Source organism: Pygocentrus nattereri, chromosome 8 (genome assembly GCF_015220715.1).
Source record: "Pygocentrus nattereri isolate fPygNat1 chromosome 8, fPygNat1.pri, whole genome shotgun sequence".
NCBI lineage: Eukaryota > Metazoa > Chordata > Actinopteri > Characiformes > Serrasalmidae > Pygocentrus > Pygocentrus nattereri.
The window spans coordinates 16,816,154-16,836,007 of record NC_051218.1 but is presented as its reverse complement, the minus strand read 5'-3'; the positions used below and the strand labels follow the sequence as shown (position 1 = coordinate 16,836,007).

The following is a 19,854-nucleotide window of genomic DNA, read 5'->3' as shown; positions in this document are numbered from 1 at the left end:
CACAAAATTAAAATAACAATAGTTTAAAGTCTAAAATTATATGCAAGCAGAGCGACAGCCAAATCCATCAACCTCTCATTTATGAAGGTAAAAACACAACCAGCCATGAGGTAAAATGAAACATTTAGAAAAAAAGAAATAAACAAACACATAGTTAAATAAACAAACACATACGTGTGTGTGTATAATTTAGACACACACACCAACCAACCACTTCATTAAGTACAGCTCCTTGCTCATTGGATCAGACACAGCAATGCCATTGGGAGTTTTTAAACACTTCAGTGTCACTGCTGGACTGAGAATAGTCCACCAACCAAAGAAATCCAGCCAACGGCATCCTGTGGGCAGTGTTCTGTAACCACTGATGAAGGACTAGTCAGTGGCCAATACAAACTGTGCAGCAAAAGATAAACTACTGTCTAACTACTGACTAACAAGGTAGGAGTGTCTACTAGAGTGGACAGTGATTGGAGAAAGCATTTAAAGACTCCAGCAGCTCTGCTGTGTGATTCATTCATACCAGTGCAACACACACTAACACGCCACCACCACGTCAGTGTCACTGCAGTGCTGAGAATGATCCACCACCCAAATAATAACTGCTCTGTCGTGGTCCTGTGGGGGTCCTGATCATTGAAAAAAATATTTTAGAACTACAAAGTGCACATGGAGCTGATAAAGTGGACAATGACTGTACAAGCAGGCGTACTTAAAGTGGCAGCTTGGTAAGTGTATGTATACATACACATATATATATATATATATATATATATATATATATATATATATATATATATATATATATATATATATATATTTAGTGTGTGTGTCTATGTAAAGAACAGTACTGTAAAAATCAACCAAAAGACAAAGATTTTTTTTTTGTCAAAGAAGTTTAAATGGCATGAGCTATAAAAATGCATTTAAGGCTAACTGTGCCCTTAATGTAATAAAAGTCTGATCTAAATCTCATTACTCATTTTGTTCAGTGGACTGGTTGAGGCCTGTTTGAAAGTCAAAGCTTTCACATTCTTAATTTAACAGACTGAAATGAATAAATTAGATCTAATTAATAACTCAAATTAATTGCTTTTTGTAATTAGAATAATTATTAATGTTTATGCAGGCCAATGTCTTACTGATCTTAATCTGAGAAAAGTAGTGATCAAAACAAGCACCATTACAAAAAGGCAACACTTACAACACATAGGTCAAATAACTCATCAAATAAACAGTCAAAATAAATAAACTATATCATATAATTTACACTATACTATTCTAGTCTAGGTCACAGAAAAAGGTCAAAAGTCAGATTTCAGGAGAACCCAAAACACACCGGAAAAAGTTCACACAACAGCAGAATATACAAACACACACGCTAAACCAAACAGGGACAACCAATAAATTAACAAATGAATAAATAAATGATTAAATAAATAAATAGAGACAAGGCATATTATTTGATCCATAAATACATATTTACAAAGGCCAATGTCATTTTGAAAAGCACTGCAGAAAAAGGTGTAGAAAAGAGAGGAAAGAGAAAGAGAGGCGTCTTGCAACGATCCATGGCTCGGCGATCTGTTATGAACTGTTTGCGTACATGAATGAGTGGATGGAGTCCCTGGATGTTTTTTGGCTTTCTCTTTAGTCCTGATCAGTGGATCTTTAGCGCTACTACAGGAAATTACTGATTGGAGGGGACCATATCTTTGATAACGGGTTCTCTGTTTAAATAGGTGGCCCAGTAGACCAGGTTAAAGGTTCCGAAGAGCACGGGGAACATGATGCGGGACATGCGGTCAATCTTGCTCACGCTGTTGAAGGATTTCTTATTCTCGGCTGGTTTGCTCTCGGTTTTGGCCTTGCCTGGGTCCACCACTCCGCCCTTAGCAATGGTGGGCAGGACCGAGTCCTTGGTGATGTTGGGAGCGTAGTTAGCCACAGCCACTGCATAGGCGTTGTTTTTCTTAATCACTGATGCTTTCTCTTTCTTCTGGAAAGCAAAAAAGATATCCTTCTAATAATCCACTTTGCGTAAAAATAAAGAAATGGGGAGGTTAACTGAGTAACAAAACACAATGTTGTAAAGAAGAGTCCCTAAATGTTGTTTCTCTTAATAACTGGAATTTCGAAATGGTAATGGGTGGTTGACTGAATCGTGATAAACAAATGCTGTTGGGCAAAGGTTGTCTAATAAAAGTGACTGCTGTTGGAACGCTTACCAGATACTTAATAGTCATCCAGTAAGTAATGTTATGCATTATTTGTAGCACACAAAAGTGTACACATTAAGTCAATGAAGTAAAATCTAATCACACAATTAAAAAAAAAACATTGCATTTCATTTTACAGTTATAACCAATCAGCCAAAGTGGACATCCTCTCATTTATGAAGGTAAAAGCACAACCAACAAGGAGACATAATAATAAAACAGGACAGGACTCAATACCTTTTTCACTTTTGAATGAGCTAATTTCTTCTAAATCACTCATTTATTATAAAAATAAAGAGCTGAGAGGGTTAATTGGATGGTAAAATACAATATAAATGAGACGTGAAGAAGAGAACACAGATAAAAAGCATTTTAAAATGTTCACTGTTGACGGCTGAGATTGCTTGTGGTTTGTATTGGAGTAAAAAAATGCTGCTGGACAATTGAGGTCCAACATTAACTGCAATGTTTCATGGCAAATATTCTGTCTGTTTGCTCCTCAATCTACATTCTCCAGACAAGCCAGCTAATCATGTTCTCTTTCACATCAGATGAAAGCTTCTTCAAAAACGGCTGCTTCCCTTGCTCCTACCAGCCACATCCATCCATGTCACGCCTGCTGAATGTGCCAATGGGAACAACTTAATAATAAAGTGCAGAGACTGACGGAGAGGGTAATGTTGCAATCTAAATTCACAATGGTTGCTAAGAGAGAGCTAATTTGAGATTTTGCTATGCTGTCAGGTCACAGACCATTAAGAGTTTGTCAGCAATGTAGAGTTAATTACTGACTTTAATTTCATGAATCAAATCAGGTATGTTGCGTTATAAATGCATCGGATGGGGTACTGAATGATGTGTAATATGAAGCTTAATATTCGATCAGAGTCAATTGTGTGTACACCTTAAGCCTGGACTGCTAACTGTTTTCATGGTTAAAAACAAAATGCTACCTTTACAACATTTTCTAAAGAGTTTATAATTCCACATCACTGATGCATGTTATTTGTAAACAGTATATAGATGTTGTATAATATAAACATCAATATACAGATATATTGTAAAAGGGTACTTTGAAACCAATCGCTTATGCATCTTTAAGAGCAAGACTTTGCCATTGCTTTTTATATATGGGCAAGATTTAAAGTCTGTCACTTGCATTTGGCTTTCTGACGTTTACTTAGCATTGATTGTTTACAGCATAAGACATGCTCATAAATAAGCAATGACATTGTATACAGGCCACATAAACTCTGAATGAGACTGATGATGATGTAAATTGATTATATTGGGAAAAAAGTGCTCCTCGCAGGAGGTTTGTACCACCAGGTCTATTGGTTTGTACCATCACTTGCATTAGAGGTCTTTTAAAAGTACAAACTGAATGAATGAATATATTTATACTATAGTAATATAGTATATATACAAGAACTTAGTATGTAGCCAGACAGCATTTCAGTCTAAATGGTGCATGATGCGCAGTAAATTCTATGAGGAAACTGAATTGGATCAGTGCACAGATCTTTCCAAACTCATTTGCTTTATGTAAACCAATTAGGTTTACATAAACAGACTTGGCCCATAGACTTGAGTAGTAACGCTACAATCAGAGTTAATTATAGGTGGTTTAACCTGATTAGTAAACTGACCTGAAGAAATGAATACAGGATAATATTTATGGGAAGGTTGAAGTCACCAGAACTCCATGATAAAATCATAACTGATTAATCCATGATAACATCACAACAGCTCAAACTCTGGCAGAAGCATTTAATACGTTTCCATACAAAATGTGATAAGTTAAAAAAAATATATTACCACATAGATTATGGGAATATGAACCATTCAAAACGAAAAACAGATGAGGTGCAAGAGGGTTGGTAGTGAATCATAACAAAAAAAGTCTATGAAACAAATAATATGTAAATATGGAATTTGTCAGGCTGAAAAAAAGCAAGGCATTGAATTTATTTGCAGATTTTATATGTAGTATGCCAAACTGAAGTTGGATGTGTTGGGGACTGTCAAAGAAAGGGTTACCCTTACTTTTACTTAGAAAATCAACAAAACATGTAATTTGACCAGAGCTGTTCATACTATAGGTCTGTGCTAGACCTGATTTTTAGTCCCTGCTAAATTTCTTCCTGCACCATTTGTCCCACTCCCGCCTACAACCTAAAGGTTTATTCTGCTCCCGTCCACAGTCCCACGTAGCTGGTTTCCATTTGCACTAGTCATGACTGAAAATGATAGCCACATGTCCAACTTGCCTTTAGTCAGATTTATTTTTGTGTATTTGCCTTTATTAAGAGCCCTTTCTACATATGTGGCTATCTGACTGTGTGAAGGCCATCTTTTGTGTAGCTCAGAAGAAAGTAATGGTTGCTTCACAACTACTTAAAATGAGTTTATTAATTTTTGATATTTTCCTGTTATAATTTGTGCATGCTAATTACTAAGTGATTGTTATAATATTAATTTGGGTAATCTATAATTTAGGAGATTTCTCTACATGTTGTCCTGTACCTGCCCACATGACATTAACAATCCGCCCTGTGCTGCATATGACTTTAAATGTTTATTTTTCAGTGAAATTGTTGTTTAATTTATTTTTCAGTGTAGTATTATGTTTCATGTATGAATGGGTAATCTGGACTCAAGACTAATAGTTTTTTGTGCTTACTTCTTTATGTAAACCTTTTTTTTGTTCTAATACTGGTGGAAATGTATGGGCTTCAAATGGAAGTACAGATGAAAATGTAAGACTTTTTGACTTTTTAACTTAGAAAAAAAAAATCAAGTATGTCAAGGACAATAAAAAAACTACAGCTTTACAAATGCTTCTGTAGGTTGTTAAGGCTCTTAATATTGAAACCCTTGACATTACCTGATGACCTGCCTGCTGGCATCACATCGCTCTAAAACATAATGAACTGTCTGGCATGCCAATCAATCAGATCAACAAATTACCCCTCTCATATAGGAGAAAGCCTCTGGGTAATTACTTGTGCTCATTACCTTGTCATTGACCACACTCTTGCCGTCCCAGGCCCAGCCACGCTTGGTGAAGTAGTTGACAGTAGCAAATTCGATGAGGGCGGAGAAGACAAAGGCGTAGCACACTGCAATGAACCAGTCCATAGCCGTAGCATAGGCCACTTTAGGTAAGGAGTTACGGGCACTGATACTCAGAGTGGTCATGGTGAGCACAGTGGTCACACCTGAAGAAGATAAAGACATGGAGAGAGAGAGAAAGATCAAATGTAAATACCAGATTATAACTGAGAAAACCAAGAAGCTGAATCAAAAATCAAAATCTAGATTATTACAATAGAGACGAGTAATGAAATAATTGTAATGTATGAATGAATGGGCGATTCTCCATTATTCAAAAACAATGCTGGATTCTGCAATGCAAATTAGCAGTTCAGTAAACAACAGCAGCATTCTCCGAGATAAAAATGGAAAATATCCTCTGTCCCAGACCTATTGTTTCAGACTTCTAAGCGTCTATAAAAAAGGCAACATAGCGGGCCTTAATGCATCACTGAACCTCATTTCCTCATTCTCTCTAATTTTCCTGTCTCTCTCAGACCCGTAAACCAGCATTTAGCAGCAAAATGTAATGTATATTTAGACTGTGTCTGGAAAACTAGCCAAAGTGTGTTGAATCTCTCTGGCCTACTTTTTGCTCTAGCTGTGAAGAATAATAAATGGAAAAGGCTGTATTTTTAGCAGGGCAAAGACTAAACACAAAGCTTAATGAAGACCCTCTGGCACTTTCACACCTCCCAGCTTGCACTGCGCTGATCAGAAGGCCAGTGACATCATCAAGGGATTCCAAAAAGAAGCATATATGGGGTAAAGGAACACCTCTGGCTTCTGATCCTAGTTTAGAATGACATAAGCTTCTGACACACACATAGAGCCCAAGGTTTTCCTCACTAAGCCTAATAAACAACAACACCTCCCATTAATTTGAAATGGCATCCAGCTCTCTGCAATGCATTGGTAGTGAAGGAGATGGACGCAGCTATAGCTTCCGCTCATTTGGTAGAAATGCAGCAATAACATGAGGGCCATCAAAGGGTCATGCCACTCTGACCCTAAGAATAGCAAACAGTGGCTACAGTTGAGTTGAAGGCCAAAAATGCCATATGGGTGCAGGTAATGAAACAGCACAGCATTAAAATGGATAGGCTGGGAGGGCATGGGGGCTGGCTGTGAATGAGGGAGAGGGCAGTCATAATAAAATGTGATTGCACACACATCAGGTGATTTGTTTGCTGAAGCGCTCAAATGTCTAATCGCCTCATTCATATTGATGATGGGGAACGTACAACACAGTGCTAAGCTTCAGGATCCGGAAGACTCAGGCCAAAAGGGATCTGACACTGTTTAGCTCTAAGCAAGAGACAGCCTTCTGTGACAGAAAAAGAAAAAGACTGGAGTGACTACTAATGAATAAGGGATGGATGTTATCTTCTCATTTTTTTCCAGGTTTTTCTGCCAAGGGTATTCTTTTTAAAGTTTTTTGTCTTTCATGATCATGATGATGGGTCATTAAGAATCATGATGGGTCATTATTTCACACTCTGGGAATCCTTTCTGCAATACTTTATTTTAGTTAAACATTATAGTGCCTTTATAAGGCCAGTACCTGCTACTAAACTGGCTGCTTCTTATGACTTTTTTTAAAGGACTAACTAGGACGTATGAATCATTTTGAGACTCAAACTCAGCCATTTTGAGACGCAAACTCAGCCAATGCTTTCATCAATGTGATTACATATGTGCTTCATCTCACAAATGTGCTGCAAATACAGAAAACACATGCAACTTCAGAAACGCTTCAAAGCCAGTCACAGTACAAACTGAACTGTTTCTGGAAGACTCTCAAAGGGGATGGGATACCTGTGATGGAATATCAGATAAACTCCAAGAAAGGAAACCACAGAGAAAACCATGGAGACTCACATTCTAATAACTTCATGGTTGGTTGGTCAGCTGTCTGACGTGTCAAATCTTTATGTTAGTTGTCAGTCGTATTTCTTATTGCGGTTTCACATTTTACAGTTACACTCTACAGCATTTTGCAGCATTTCTAAAGTTGCATGTGTTATATAGTCATTTTGATGGAAGTTTTATTTTGCAGTGCATTGGGTCTTGTTGGCCACCGTAATACTTGGCTAGTTAGTCTTATCAGATTGTCTCAGCAAAGCACTGGTTGGATGTCATCAAATCAAGAAATGATGTGCAAAAGTCTATGATGTGCAATACACTAATAAAGGTGCTCTGTAAAATGTTTAATTGTAGTGATGTTAGAGATGAGCCAGACAATCTCAAAGGTTCAGATTCTTCCTGAGCAGAATTCCCTTAACAGTTCAAAACGCACGCTCTCTGAGTCATAACATACTGGATTCAGAAGAATTATTTGTGCCTCTGCTTCTTCTGCGTACAATAATAATATTTATGTCCAACTTATTCTATATAAGGAGGCGTCTTCATAGGTGAGCTAACAAGTCATGTGCTATTTTGAAGCACAGCTTTTGACATCAAGAAGGCTGTGGGTGTCCTGTTTGTTTTATCTCAGCATGGCTGTCTTTGTGGAGAATGTGTGAATTGTTTTCACAGCACAATCTGAGAAAAGAAATATAGTATACCTCTTATAGTATACCTCAGTATACCTCTTCTGTCACTGGGGTGGTACTCTTAAGAGTACATCTTTAGTACCTTTAATTAGCCTTTAGTACCTTTAATTAGCAAATAGAATTGCACTACATTCCATTGAAATTGTATTTTTAGCCGTACCGACATCACACATCCCGTCTTCACTCCAGGCTTTTTATTTTATTGTTCTGTTTTAAAACATTAGGTTAGGAAAACAAACAAATGAATACTTTTTTCCTTAGGAAAAACTTATTTAAGGTCCAAACTGGGACCTTAAACTACTGTTGTACATTTGAAGGTACGTTTACATTGTATGTACCTTGATAAACGAAAAATTTACCTGCACAGTATCACCCCTCGTTGCTCACTAGCAGCTCAACACAGTCATAACATTTCACTCAAAGAGCGCCAACAGCGTCCTGGTTAATCTGATGATAGAGTTACAAGTTAAATATTTTATTTCATCATACTACTTAAAATTTCATAGTCAATTTCTATTCTTGTGGCAGAATGGCCATTATCAGTAGTCTGCAGATATTTTGGTTAATATAATTTGGAAAGGGTATATAAGAGAGTATAAAGTATAAAGAGAGAGAATCAGACAGAGAGAGAGAAATATATTGTGTATATGCCTCAACCCTACTGAGGGTTCTCAATAGTCACTGAATGACTAGTAAAGTAGATTTTTTTAGGTGTTTAAGTCCACAGTGCAAATTTATAAAGGATTATATTCTGACATAAACATTTGATATCCAGGGGTGACAAACTCTCAGTTTGCACCAAATACACACACACACACACACACACACACACACACACACACACACACACACACACACACACACACACACACACACACACACACACACACACACACACACACACACACACACACACACACATTCTAAGTTGCTGCTCCCAGGTCGCCAGTCCATCACAGGGCAGTCAGTTTGCACCAAATATATAACATTTCTAATACCATTAGCTAATGCAATGCAAGGTTGACACTTGTACTATCTTTGCTTGAATGGTTCAAATGATTGTACATAATACACCTTAGTTATTGCTTAATGAAGTAGCAACAAGCAGCCAGTGTATAACCAGCTGCTCACTTGCTAAGGCTTAATACGAACATTAAAATAAAGTATTCCCATACTTCATGCTTCTGGGATGCTTCTCCATTATCAGACATTTAAATGTGTTAGAAAGGGGACTGACCTGCAAAAGAAGACTGTCAGGGATGTCAAACAGCAACACATTAACAAATAAGCCATCAAAACACAATAAAGTTCAGCATTACTATAAAATACAGTTTCATGTAACAAGACAGTTCACAGTATTGGCACAACACACACACAAACACACTAAATCCTTTACATGTCTCATTTTCACATGCTACACAAGACACAACAAACATTTCACCAATCCGATTTCTGTCACAGTACTCTAAAAATAATTACCTAAAAGCACTCATCCATACAATTTAAAAGCCTTCTAAAGCAAACATTCTCTCTGTCTCTCTTTCTGTCTCTCTCTCTCTCTCTCTCTCTCTCTCTCTCTCTCTCTCTCACACACACACACACACACACACACACACACACACACACACACACACACACACAGAAAATAACCTGCACCAGACAACATGCATTAGTCACAGTGAACAACTATTTGGCCTTGTACCATATAGCTAAAGGGAGATGGCGTTCTCTCCTGGCTTTCATATGGCCAGTCTGACTCACATCTGAGCTGCTCCACATTTCAAGACCTTTCTAACATATGCACAGACCAGCTGCAACATCATCAAAAATGAAACACTGAGATTCATGATTATCATATAAGATTAACAGCCAGAGGTTCACCAGTTCTGTACTCTAACCACATGTGCACTACCTGCAATGGATATCCTCATACATTAGCAAAACAAAGGTGCTCTCTTCATATCTGCTACATTCAATAATACAAAACAGATTTTCTTGCATATACATAAAGTGTAGGAATTAGTAGGAAGCTGTAGGAAGCTGAAAAAAATAAAGAAATTTGAAATGTGTCCAAAATGACCACCATGGATCATTCCATAATTAATGAGATGAAGCTGTAGAACATCTATAATGAAGTTGGAATAAAATTAAGATCCAGAATGTCTGTTTTGCAAAGTGGTTATCAAAGGGTTCCCAAAAGAAGTCTCAAAGTGTCTAAATGTTGGCCTAATCATCAGGACATTCCATCTTCAATGATCCGAAGTGACACTGCACTGTGTATTGTGTAATAAAACTATATGAATCATGCATATTAATTCTCATTATAAACATATTGTTCCCACAACAACTCGACATATTAAATAAAACATCTGAACCCCTTCTGGTTTCCTGTTTTTGATGTTTAAATCTACGCTGTATACATTGTTCATGAATAAACTAACGATTAATAAGGCAATTGATTCCAAACTTTGCAATGATAGTAAATATCCATATTTGGGATCTATGCCATCACTAGCCATGCTTTACAGATGTTACATGAGAGTTGTAAAACAGGTGAATCACACAAAACGTGACCCAGATTTCAGATGGAAGGCAAGAGTAACAGGCTTGTGGATGGATATTAGTTCCAGAGCCCAACGTGAGGTTTTCACTCCTCTGAAGCTGGCTGCCGTTCACCTAGGCTGGCTGAGCATTAGCTCTGAATAACTGCAGACAGTAAAAATCTGGAGGGGAGTCTATCACTGAAGTGCGGGGACAGCAGATCAGATGAGAGAGAGCGAGAGAGAGAGAGCAAACTGGACAACTGCCAGAACAGCTTTGGGCAGAAAGTGTAGAGACTAGAGTGAAGGAAAAGGCAAAAAAAAGGACAGGTGGAGAAAAAAGAAGAGGGTGAAAGACAGAGAGGCAGGGGAGGGAGGGAGAGAGAGAGCCTCAACTCCTGGACATTACCTGCTTAATAGCATAAAGCTGAGGGAATCTCCATGGTAACCAGATAGAGTTCTTTACCTGAGCCATATAATTCCTTCCAAAATTCTCATTAATTCTGATATTTTCCCAGCTAAAGGCCTCAGCCTGGAGCAAGAGACTTGGGAATACTTGCAAATACTTCAGCAAAAAAGTTGATTAAGTATTTTTGGCTTATTTTTCAGTTTCCATAGTGGTGTAACTGTGATTTTAAGGTGGGTCCCCCAAATATAAACTACTTTTAGTATTTCGAAAAAGCAGTGTTTGCTTTCTTGCTCAGTATTGCTATGTCCCAGCCAAGGTGGCGCTCTAATAAATATTAGATTGATGAATAGAAATGTAAACAATGTTACAGAACACATAATTTTCTTTCTTACTTAAAGATATGACGCCTTAACCAAGTTGGTGCTGTAATGTAGCCTGGTTACAGTATATTATTAAATCTACCCAGGGGTCATGGGGATACAGTTACATAAGTAGCAATGTAAGGGATCTAAAGACCTTACAGGCCTTGGTTGCCATAAGCCCATTCCACGCTATGGGCCCCAGTGCCATCGCCCCGCCCGCATTGCTGGTAATTACACCACTTTATAATGTTTACACCACAAAGATTTCAAATTCAAGGTCTTAAAATTCTTCCTCAGCCAAGCCCCTACATCTACAATTCCTTCCAGTGTCATCAAAGATTAATTGCCATTGATTTTTGTCGTAAGCAGGGATCACAAGCGCGCAGCAGTATATAACCTTCAGCTATAAAAGCCATCATAAATCATAAACCAAGTGTGACACATTTATCAGCGACACATGCCACCTTCTGACAGATTTAGTGAGCCGTTCTGAGGATGCGCTCATTTCCATACTGCCTATTTATTGCGTGGAATGGGCATGCTGGGAAAACAAGAGAACATGATAAAGAATCATGCAATGTTGGTTTAAGTGCATTTTAACCAAGCAATATTAAAATATATCCTCACATGATAAAGAGTGTGGGGTACTGGTGTAGACTAGTGACAAAACAGAGAGCGGTGGAGTTGTTCAGGAATATTGTAATCTGAGAATTAACCTGTGCCAGGTTAATATCAGTGGATTCTTAGCAAATACATGCTTCCTGTTCATATACATTTTAAATTCTAATTTCATCAGGTGCCCAAAACATTTACATAGTTCTGCATATATAAATAAAATGCAAAAATGTGAATATTGTATAAGGCCAAGTGGAATAGACTGCGGCAGATGGTTTAAGTTCTGAAAATAAAAGATATTGCCGCATCTGCAAAATGGTAACTTTAAACGAGAGGGCAAAAATGTTCTTTACTTCAAATGTAAATCATGGTAAACAGATTTTATTCTAAGCAATTGTAGAGCATTTTTATTGGTCCATTCATCATGACATTTTCGCATAATGTAGGGCAGCTGCTGTGTTCAAATGTATAACAATATGTATATGTATAACAACGTATACACAGCTTTGAGAGTTACGCAAGCCTAAGAATAATTTCTAGGACTCACCAAATACAGTCCTGGCAGGCACGGATTCCCGGTTGAGCCAAAAGGACACCTGAGACAGGATGACTGTCATGATGCATGGCAGGTATGTCTGAATCACAAAATAACCAATCTTTCTCTTCAGATGGAAGTGAGCCGTCATCACTGTGTACTCGCCTGGAAGGAGAAGGAGAGAAGGGTCTTAGATAGTAAAGAAGGCTAAGAATACTGTGAATGGTTCCAATCACACATCACTATGACAAAGTAAGCGTGAGAAAAACTGATCAGAATATGCTGCTTTTCTGGTCAGGTATGATATTCCCCATCTTTGGCTATTTATGAAACATTGAATGTAAAAAATGATTTCATTTATTGTGTACTGTAATGACTCTACAAGGGAAATGTCATTTTGCTGATTAACTATGCTCAGGCTTGGAGCAAAACAACATCAAAAGCAGAGCAGCAACCCCTGCGGCAGCAGAGGGTTAAGTGCCTTGCCCAAGAGCATTTCATACCTCCCAGAACTGACTGGGCACAAGCAAGTATACTCAGCCAAACCTGGGGTCTGAACCCATAATCTTCCAGTTGATGGCTCACCTCTCTTACCATTGGGCTAAGTATCAGTGAAGCTACATATTTTAATAAACTTTATTCGTTTGATCATTTTATGCGCAATTTATGTGCACTAAACCATGTTTAGTTAGTTTTGGTTTTATTACTTTTAGTATTTAGTTTACTTGCTGAATTTAACATATTGAGAAAAATAAGACACGAAATGTGGATTGTGCAAAATGTCTGTTAAACTCTTCACTGGAGAAACTCGTGTCATATTTGGGCACAAAAACTTTTTTTTCAGATTGGTTATAATTTCCTCTAGCAGTGCCACTCTACCTCTACCTTTTGTTCTTTTTTCTGTCTTAGCCTAGACATCACCACATTTTCTCTTGTATAAGAAGAACACTCTCCATTAAACCAAATTTCAAAAGCATCAAGTCAGCACAGATTCAGAGCCGGTAACTAAATAGCCTGCGAGGAGACAATGGGGTGAAGTCGGAGAATCAGTGTGACAATGGCATGAAGTGGTTAACACATTAGCCCGGTGTAATTTGCGCGTCTCAATAGCTCTGTGAGCTACAGCAACATGGCACGCTGCCTGGGTTGGAAGAGAGGATCTCTCACAGAAAACTGTCCACAAGACAGAAGGAGAGAGAGTGTGAGCAAGATGTGTGTTGCCCATGGCAACAGAAGAGAGAAATGTATCTGGATTCTTTGCGCTTGGTGGAGGATGCCTTGATGCTGTCACTTGGCAGAGAGGGAAACTCCTCTCTTTCTATGGGGTGAGCAAACAGAAAAGGGATTTTACCCCGATCTAATCCTCTAAGACACACTCTCCCCTCTTTTGTCAGAGTGCACACTCTACACTCACTGCCTCCGTTTGCCCCTCACGGAAGTGTGCAGGGCTGGACTGGCGCGTAAGTTTAGCATGGAAGAATTTGACTCAAATGAGCTCGTGTACTCTTAGTGCCCTGTGGTGCTCTCTATCTCCTTAATTCAATTTGCCATGCCTCTCCCCACGCCTGTGTGCACGGCGGATAAGGAGGAGGATGAAGTGCGAGTGTGTGAGTGAGAGCGAGAGAGATAGAAAGAGTGACACAGAAGAGTGAGAGACAGAAAAGGGAAGGAGAGATCGTGTAGTGTATGTGGAACAGCTTAAGGCCACTGTCTGCGTAGCGTGAAGATTGTAATTATGGCTTGAAGATGAAATTTGAACAGGACGAGGTCACTAGGGCTGGCACCAAACCAGTAAAAGAAAGCATTCGCTCGAATATTGGGACAGAAACAGCCAGCCAGAAACAAAAGCGTTAATATGGCACCAAGCCATGAATATATAGCTAGTTATATTGTGATTCCACTCAACATGACTGTAATACGTGTTGCACTGTTATGTCAGGCCCAGCAGCATTACTGAGGATTCTACACATTGTGCACTCTTTCTGGCTGCTTTATTTGAAATATCTTGTTGTACAGATGTACATTAAGAGATCATAGCTCATATTTTACCCATACACAATTTGTGCTAGTAATCCTTGTCCTTTCTTAGTGGTCGGCTTCAGACCACACAATCACTTTTGGCTGGATATTTTCAGCTGGCAGACTGTTTTCATCTCAGCAGTGACAATGATGTGTTTAAAACAACACAACATCCCCTGACATGCCTCTGTCATGTTGCTGTCCCTGGTGTGCTGAGTATGGTTCACCACATAAATAATAGCTGCTCAGCAATGGTCCTATAACTCTTCCTTTCCCATTCCTGGCAGAGTAGAGGGGGCTGATAAATTGTGGGCTATACATACAAACTGCACCTATATTGTAAACATATTGAACTGGCAATTCTGTTTATATGAACCTTTGTAATGAATTAGTTCAATGGCTCCACAGTAAAAAAAAAAAAAAAAAAAAAATCCAAAAACATATGCATTATTCAGACTATAGATATTTATGATTTATTTAAACCTAATGCATTAATTGTGACAGCAATAAGCTAAATATATACAAAATCATCATTTATAGCATACTTTCTTTTGGGAAGTGGCTGTTCCAAACCCTAAGCACTAGTAATATCATTGTTTTGATAGTGACAAAATGGAAAGTTCAGTCATTTATTTTAATAAAATAAGCATGTGAAGATAAAGATTTACTCAAAGAAAATGATTTTAGTATAAAGTCCAAGCTAGTTAAGTCTGAAATGTGTTTTTAGCTCTGACTTTGAATCAGTTTTGAAGAATGGTCCATGTTAAATGTTAAATACCCTCACAAATGGTTATTTTACACTGTGTACTGGCTTAGTGCCTCTTTTAGTTTCTGTATGTACAGATTTAACTCAATATTTAGTGCTTTATCAAATGTACTGGATTTTATTTTCACAGTTAAGCAATATTTTTTATGCCTACACCACATGTGACTCTCTTTTGCTGCTTACTTTATTTCATTAGTGAACATCCAAATTCACCGAATTGTTTTAGCACATATTTAATTCATTTTATTTAAATGAAAGCCCCGTCTGTCAAATATGTCTCAGTATGTCTGAGGTGTTTATTAAATATTTTTGTGAACTTGTGATTGTCCTTGGTGCACTGGGGCTGCACTGGGAGGTTCAGGGGCTGAAGAGAATCCTAGCACATTAGTTTAACAATCAGCATAATTACAAAATGACAGAGGAATCAAACAATCATGTTTTGATTTCCAATAAGTGGGACCAATGTCATGAAAGAAAATGATCTACACCTTCTGGAAGTCCCAGAAATTTCACTGACTGAATTGAAGTAGCAGCTTAATTAACGGACCAGATCTCTCAACCGACTCACTTTGAAATTGCTAGGTAAAATATATGCTAATATGTCTGTTACAAGCTTCAAGCAAACCATGGACTGTCTTCAAACGTCTGTGTTTAATCTAGAACTTTCCAAGAGGATTTTTGTAATCATTCAAATTTTCCCTTCAATTTCCATTTTAAATGGAAAAGTTACATTCTGGTGCCTAAATGCAATGAATTACAACTGCTTCACCGCTTAATGGAATGGAAAATTCAAATAAGAAGCTTACTTCAGTCTAGTCAGAAGGTGTTTATGCAAATCACTTAGCATGAACAGATTACTACAATCCTGTAGGGACACTAGTAGATGTTAGCATTATCGTTGAGGTGCATTTTTCCTGATTCTTTTACTGAGGTTTTACATTCATGGCCCAATTTGAAGGCCTGGTTGTAATAGTCATGGTTCACCACTGATATATAACATATACACTCACTGGCCACTTTATTAGGTACACCTTGCTAGTAAAAGGTTGGACCCCTTTTTGCCCTCAGAACTGCTTTTTTTCGTGGCATACGTTCAGCAAGGTGAAACATTCCTCAGACATTTTGGTTGGTTATTTGAGTTAATGTTAATGTTGCCTTTCTATCATTTCGAACCAGTCTGCCCATTCTCCTCTGACCTCTTACATCAACAAGGCATTTTCGTCCACACAACTGCCGCTCACTTTTTTTCTGACCTTTCTCTGTAAACCCTAGAGATGGTTGTGTGTGAAAATCCCAGTAGATCAGCAGTTTATGAAATACTCAGACCAGCCCGTCTGGCACTAACATCCACGCCACGTTCAAAGTCACTTATTCACCTTTCTTCTCCATTCTGATGCTCGGTTTGCACTTCAGCAATTTGTCTTGACCACCTCTACATGCCTAAATGCAGTGAGTTGCGGCCGTGTGATTGGCTGATTAGCTATTTGTGTTAACAAGCAATTGAACCAGTGTTGCTCTTTTTTTTGTCTCTATATTTTTTTGTTCATATATAACAAAATGCACTGCTTTTTAAATGAAAAAAGTAAGATTTTGTAAGAATTTGAGCAATTAAACAAAAGCAATTAATAGTGACTAACGACACCAAACAATATGATTAATCATAATGCATTATTCAAATAAGTAAGTGCTATTATTGCAGTTTGACCGGTCTAGTTTGGGAGGCTTTATTTATCTGACTTGCTATGCGACTTGCAATAAACAACAGATGCCTAGGACATCACAGACTTGGGCAACTTTATACAGAGCACACATAAAGCACACCTCTACAAATACACAAACACACCCCCTCTCTCTCTCTGCATGTGTTCCAAACGAGGACAAAGATCTAGCCTCCTAATTGCTATGAGCGATCATGAGCAGCTCTTTTCTCCAACCAACTGCAGGACCATCACCATGGCAATCGTTATTTGAAATGCAGATGTGTCATCGTTGAGCAGGGTGGCACTGCAGAAACGTGGCACACAGTTTCTTTGATAAAAGTATGAGTCAAGCCACCAATTACGCCAAAATGATGAATGCTTCCCCCAAAGCAAGACATGAAGGAGCAACAAGACTCAGAGAGCAAGGAAGGCAGGCACAGGACAAGGGAATTCACAATGAACAAGAACATGTGACTTAGATGCAGTCATGCATTTATTATGGATCCAGTAATCATCTTTCCATGCAATTATGTGAGTGGAGGGTGCTATAAATAAAACATCATCTGGCACACTCCACTATGAACTATAAAACCTGATTAGTTCAGTTTACTCAAACGCTTTCAGGGACAATAATTGCCTTGATTCATTTGCGTTGCCTGTAGTTTTGTGAATATTGTATATCTTCTGTGCATCTGGGTACTATGTGGGTAAACACAGTTGACTAGCTTTTAAAGCCAGACTCATGTTTGCATGTGAAATGCACTTAGAATAATTTCTTCATTCTTCAGATTACTACTTAAATGTAGAAAATATGTCCTTAAGTGTTTTAGAGCCAGTGCCTCCTTAAATAGCCCTCCAGATAAAGTATATGCATTCAAGTGTACCTGATGACCCAGATTTGCTGCTAGACGCCATACTGAGACTGTTATAGTGAATTATTAACCCCTTAAAACCCCAGGCTTAATACATACTAAGACTTATAAGAGATTATTCAGTAACTACATGGACTTCAATGTAAACTGGCCGAACTGTTCTTAGACTATAGAAGTACGTAATAAAACTCTGGGCCTGCCAGTGGGTCCTGGCCATTTAAGGGTTTAATCTAACATCATACAATCTAACATCCCCTGGAAGCAACATCAGCACAAGAACTATGTGTTGGGAGAACCATTAAATAGGATTCCATGGCCAAGCATCTGCACATAAGGCTGAGTGTTTTTCTTTGTTTTTGTTTTTTTAGTGTTTGGAATTTGGGCATGGCTCCTTAGTTGCACTGAAATGTAATGTTAATGCCACAACTTACAACAACATTTTAAACATTTTTAACATTAATATTTTTAACTTTTGCCAAGAGTTTATGGAACGACCTTTCTTGTTCCACTATGACTGTGCCCTGCGAACAAAGCAAGATCTATAAAAAATATGGACTGATGAGTTTGGTGTGGAGGAACAGTACAGAGCCCTGATCTCAACCCCACTCAACATCTTTGGGATGAATCGGTTACCTACAAGCCTTGGGCTGTATTTGGATTTAGACTAAAAATTCCAGACTAGAAAACGCTTTAGTTGTGTGCACACATCCTTACTTTTACTTGGTGGGCTGACAGAACAGTCCTTAAAAGAAGGCATTAATGGCTGATTCCCTTAGGACACCTCCATTACCAGCCTGAGACTTCTGCCCATGGGGACATAAAAGAGCCACACTTATCTTCAGCACCATAGCCTGACAAATTCAGACCCCCACTAGGTCAGCTCATTTCTACGTTACCTTGACAACCACATGATGAAAAAGGCCAGAGGTCACCAGAACTATAGGATCAGGATGACCTTTACAGAGCCTCATCCAGTGGCAGTCAAATTTGTGCTACATTTCAGAAGATGTGTGTATTGAGCGTGTGCTTCACTGTCCCTGGAGGCTCACAGGCTGCTACAGCTCAATCAACTTGATCATCGATCTGCCACTGCTAGACATTTAAGACATCAGCATACACAATGTATTTGTCTCTAAATCACTTACAGCGTTGCGGGATGGTGTTTCACTGTGTACAGAAATTTACAATTTATATTCATTGTTCTCAAAATATCTACTGGCAACACCATCTATTCTTATTATTCTCTTGTCAGAACCCAGAAGAAATAAAACTTCTCTAACTTACTTCAAATCAAAATCCCAAGTGAAACAACAGCAAAAAGAAAATGTGTAAATCCTAGGGCTGTCAAACATTTAAAATAGTAAAACACGTTAAACTGCATTTTTTTGTAGATAATCACAATTAATCAAATTTGTCTTTAGTCCCCAAATTTGACCCTGAAGATAGAACTCTGTTTAAGAAGCAGTTCACTTTGTTTTAGCTTTATGAGTGTAAAAAAATAAGCTTTTTATTACTTTCAGTAATTCAATACCATTCTTTTCCCTCGTGTGAATGCAGGGTTCACATGAATGCAGTTTTCAGTTCTCAGTGAGAGAGCAATTATTACCCAATTATACTAATCAGCTTAGTCGTGTGTAATTGCTAGGTCTACCTGGTATATTTTTTAAACCAGGGTGGGAAGGTAAAGGCTAGCTTTATTTACTTATTTGTTTATTCATACAGAGCTTTTTACAATGGCGATTGTCACAAAGCAGCTTCAGAGAAGATCCAAGCTCAAGCCACAGATGAGTGACAGCGGCAAGGGAAAACTCCCTAAGAAAAGATGAAGCCTTGAAATGAATTAGGACCCAAAAGAGGAATCCTCCTTATATTAATCCTCCAGATATTAAAAATAATAATAGAAGAGCAATATGAATAAAAAACAAAATTTGACTAGTAATATAAAATGATGGATATAAAATAAGTACCAGCAATTAATACTAGCTTTCCACTTTGCTATTCCTTTTGGTAGTTCGCTCCTCATTGACTTATCCATGATTCCCCCTATGAATACTGGCGTAGTCTGCAGTATGGCTAACATGCGAGAGGTGTGTTTGTTTGTAAATGTCACTAGATGTGCTTTGATGAAAAATTAATTCAACATGGTAGAAGCTGGAAATAACGTTG

At 38.1% G+C, this 19,854-nt stretch overlaps 1 protein-coding gene across 3 annotated transcripts in view; it reads right to left on the bottom strand.

Annotated features, from left to right (window-relative positions):
- Positions 1 to 830: 830 nt before the first annotated feature.
- Positions 831 to 19,854, bottom strand: part of LOC108431103 (gamma-aminobutyric acid receptor subunit alpha-2) — a 57,117-nt gene continuing 38,093 nt past the window's right edge. For all 3 annotated transcript variants that reach the window (XM_017704037.2, XM_037540292.1, XM_017704038.2), the window contains exons 8-10: positions 12,344 to 12,496; positions 5,238 to 5,440; positions 831 to 1,999 (exon numbers count right to left, since the gene is read on the bottom strand). In XM_017704037.2, the coding sequence (XP_017559526.1) occupies positions 1,691 to 1,999; positions 5,238 to 5,440; positions 12,344 to 12,496 (665 nt within the window). In that variant the 3' untranslated portion in view covers positions 831 to 1,690. The remainder of the gene's footprint in view (positions 2,000 to 5,237; positions 5,441 to 12,343; positions 12,497 to 19,854) is intronic.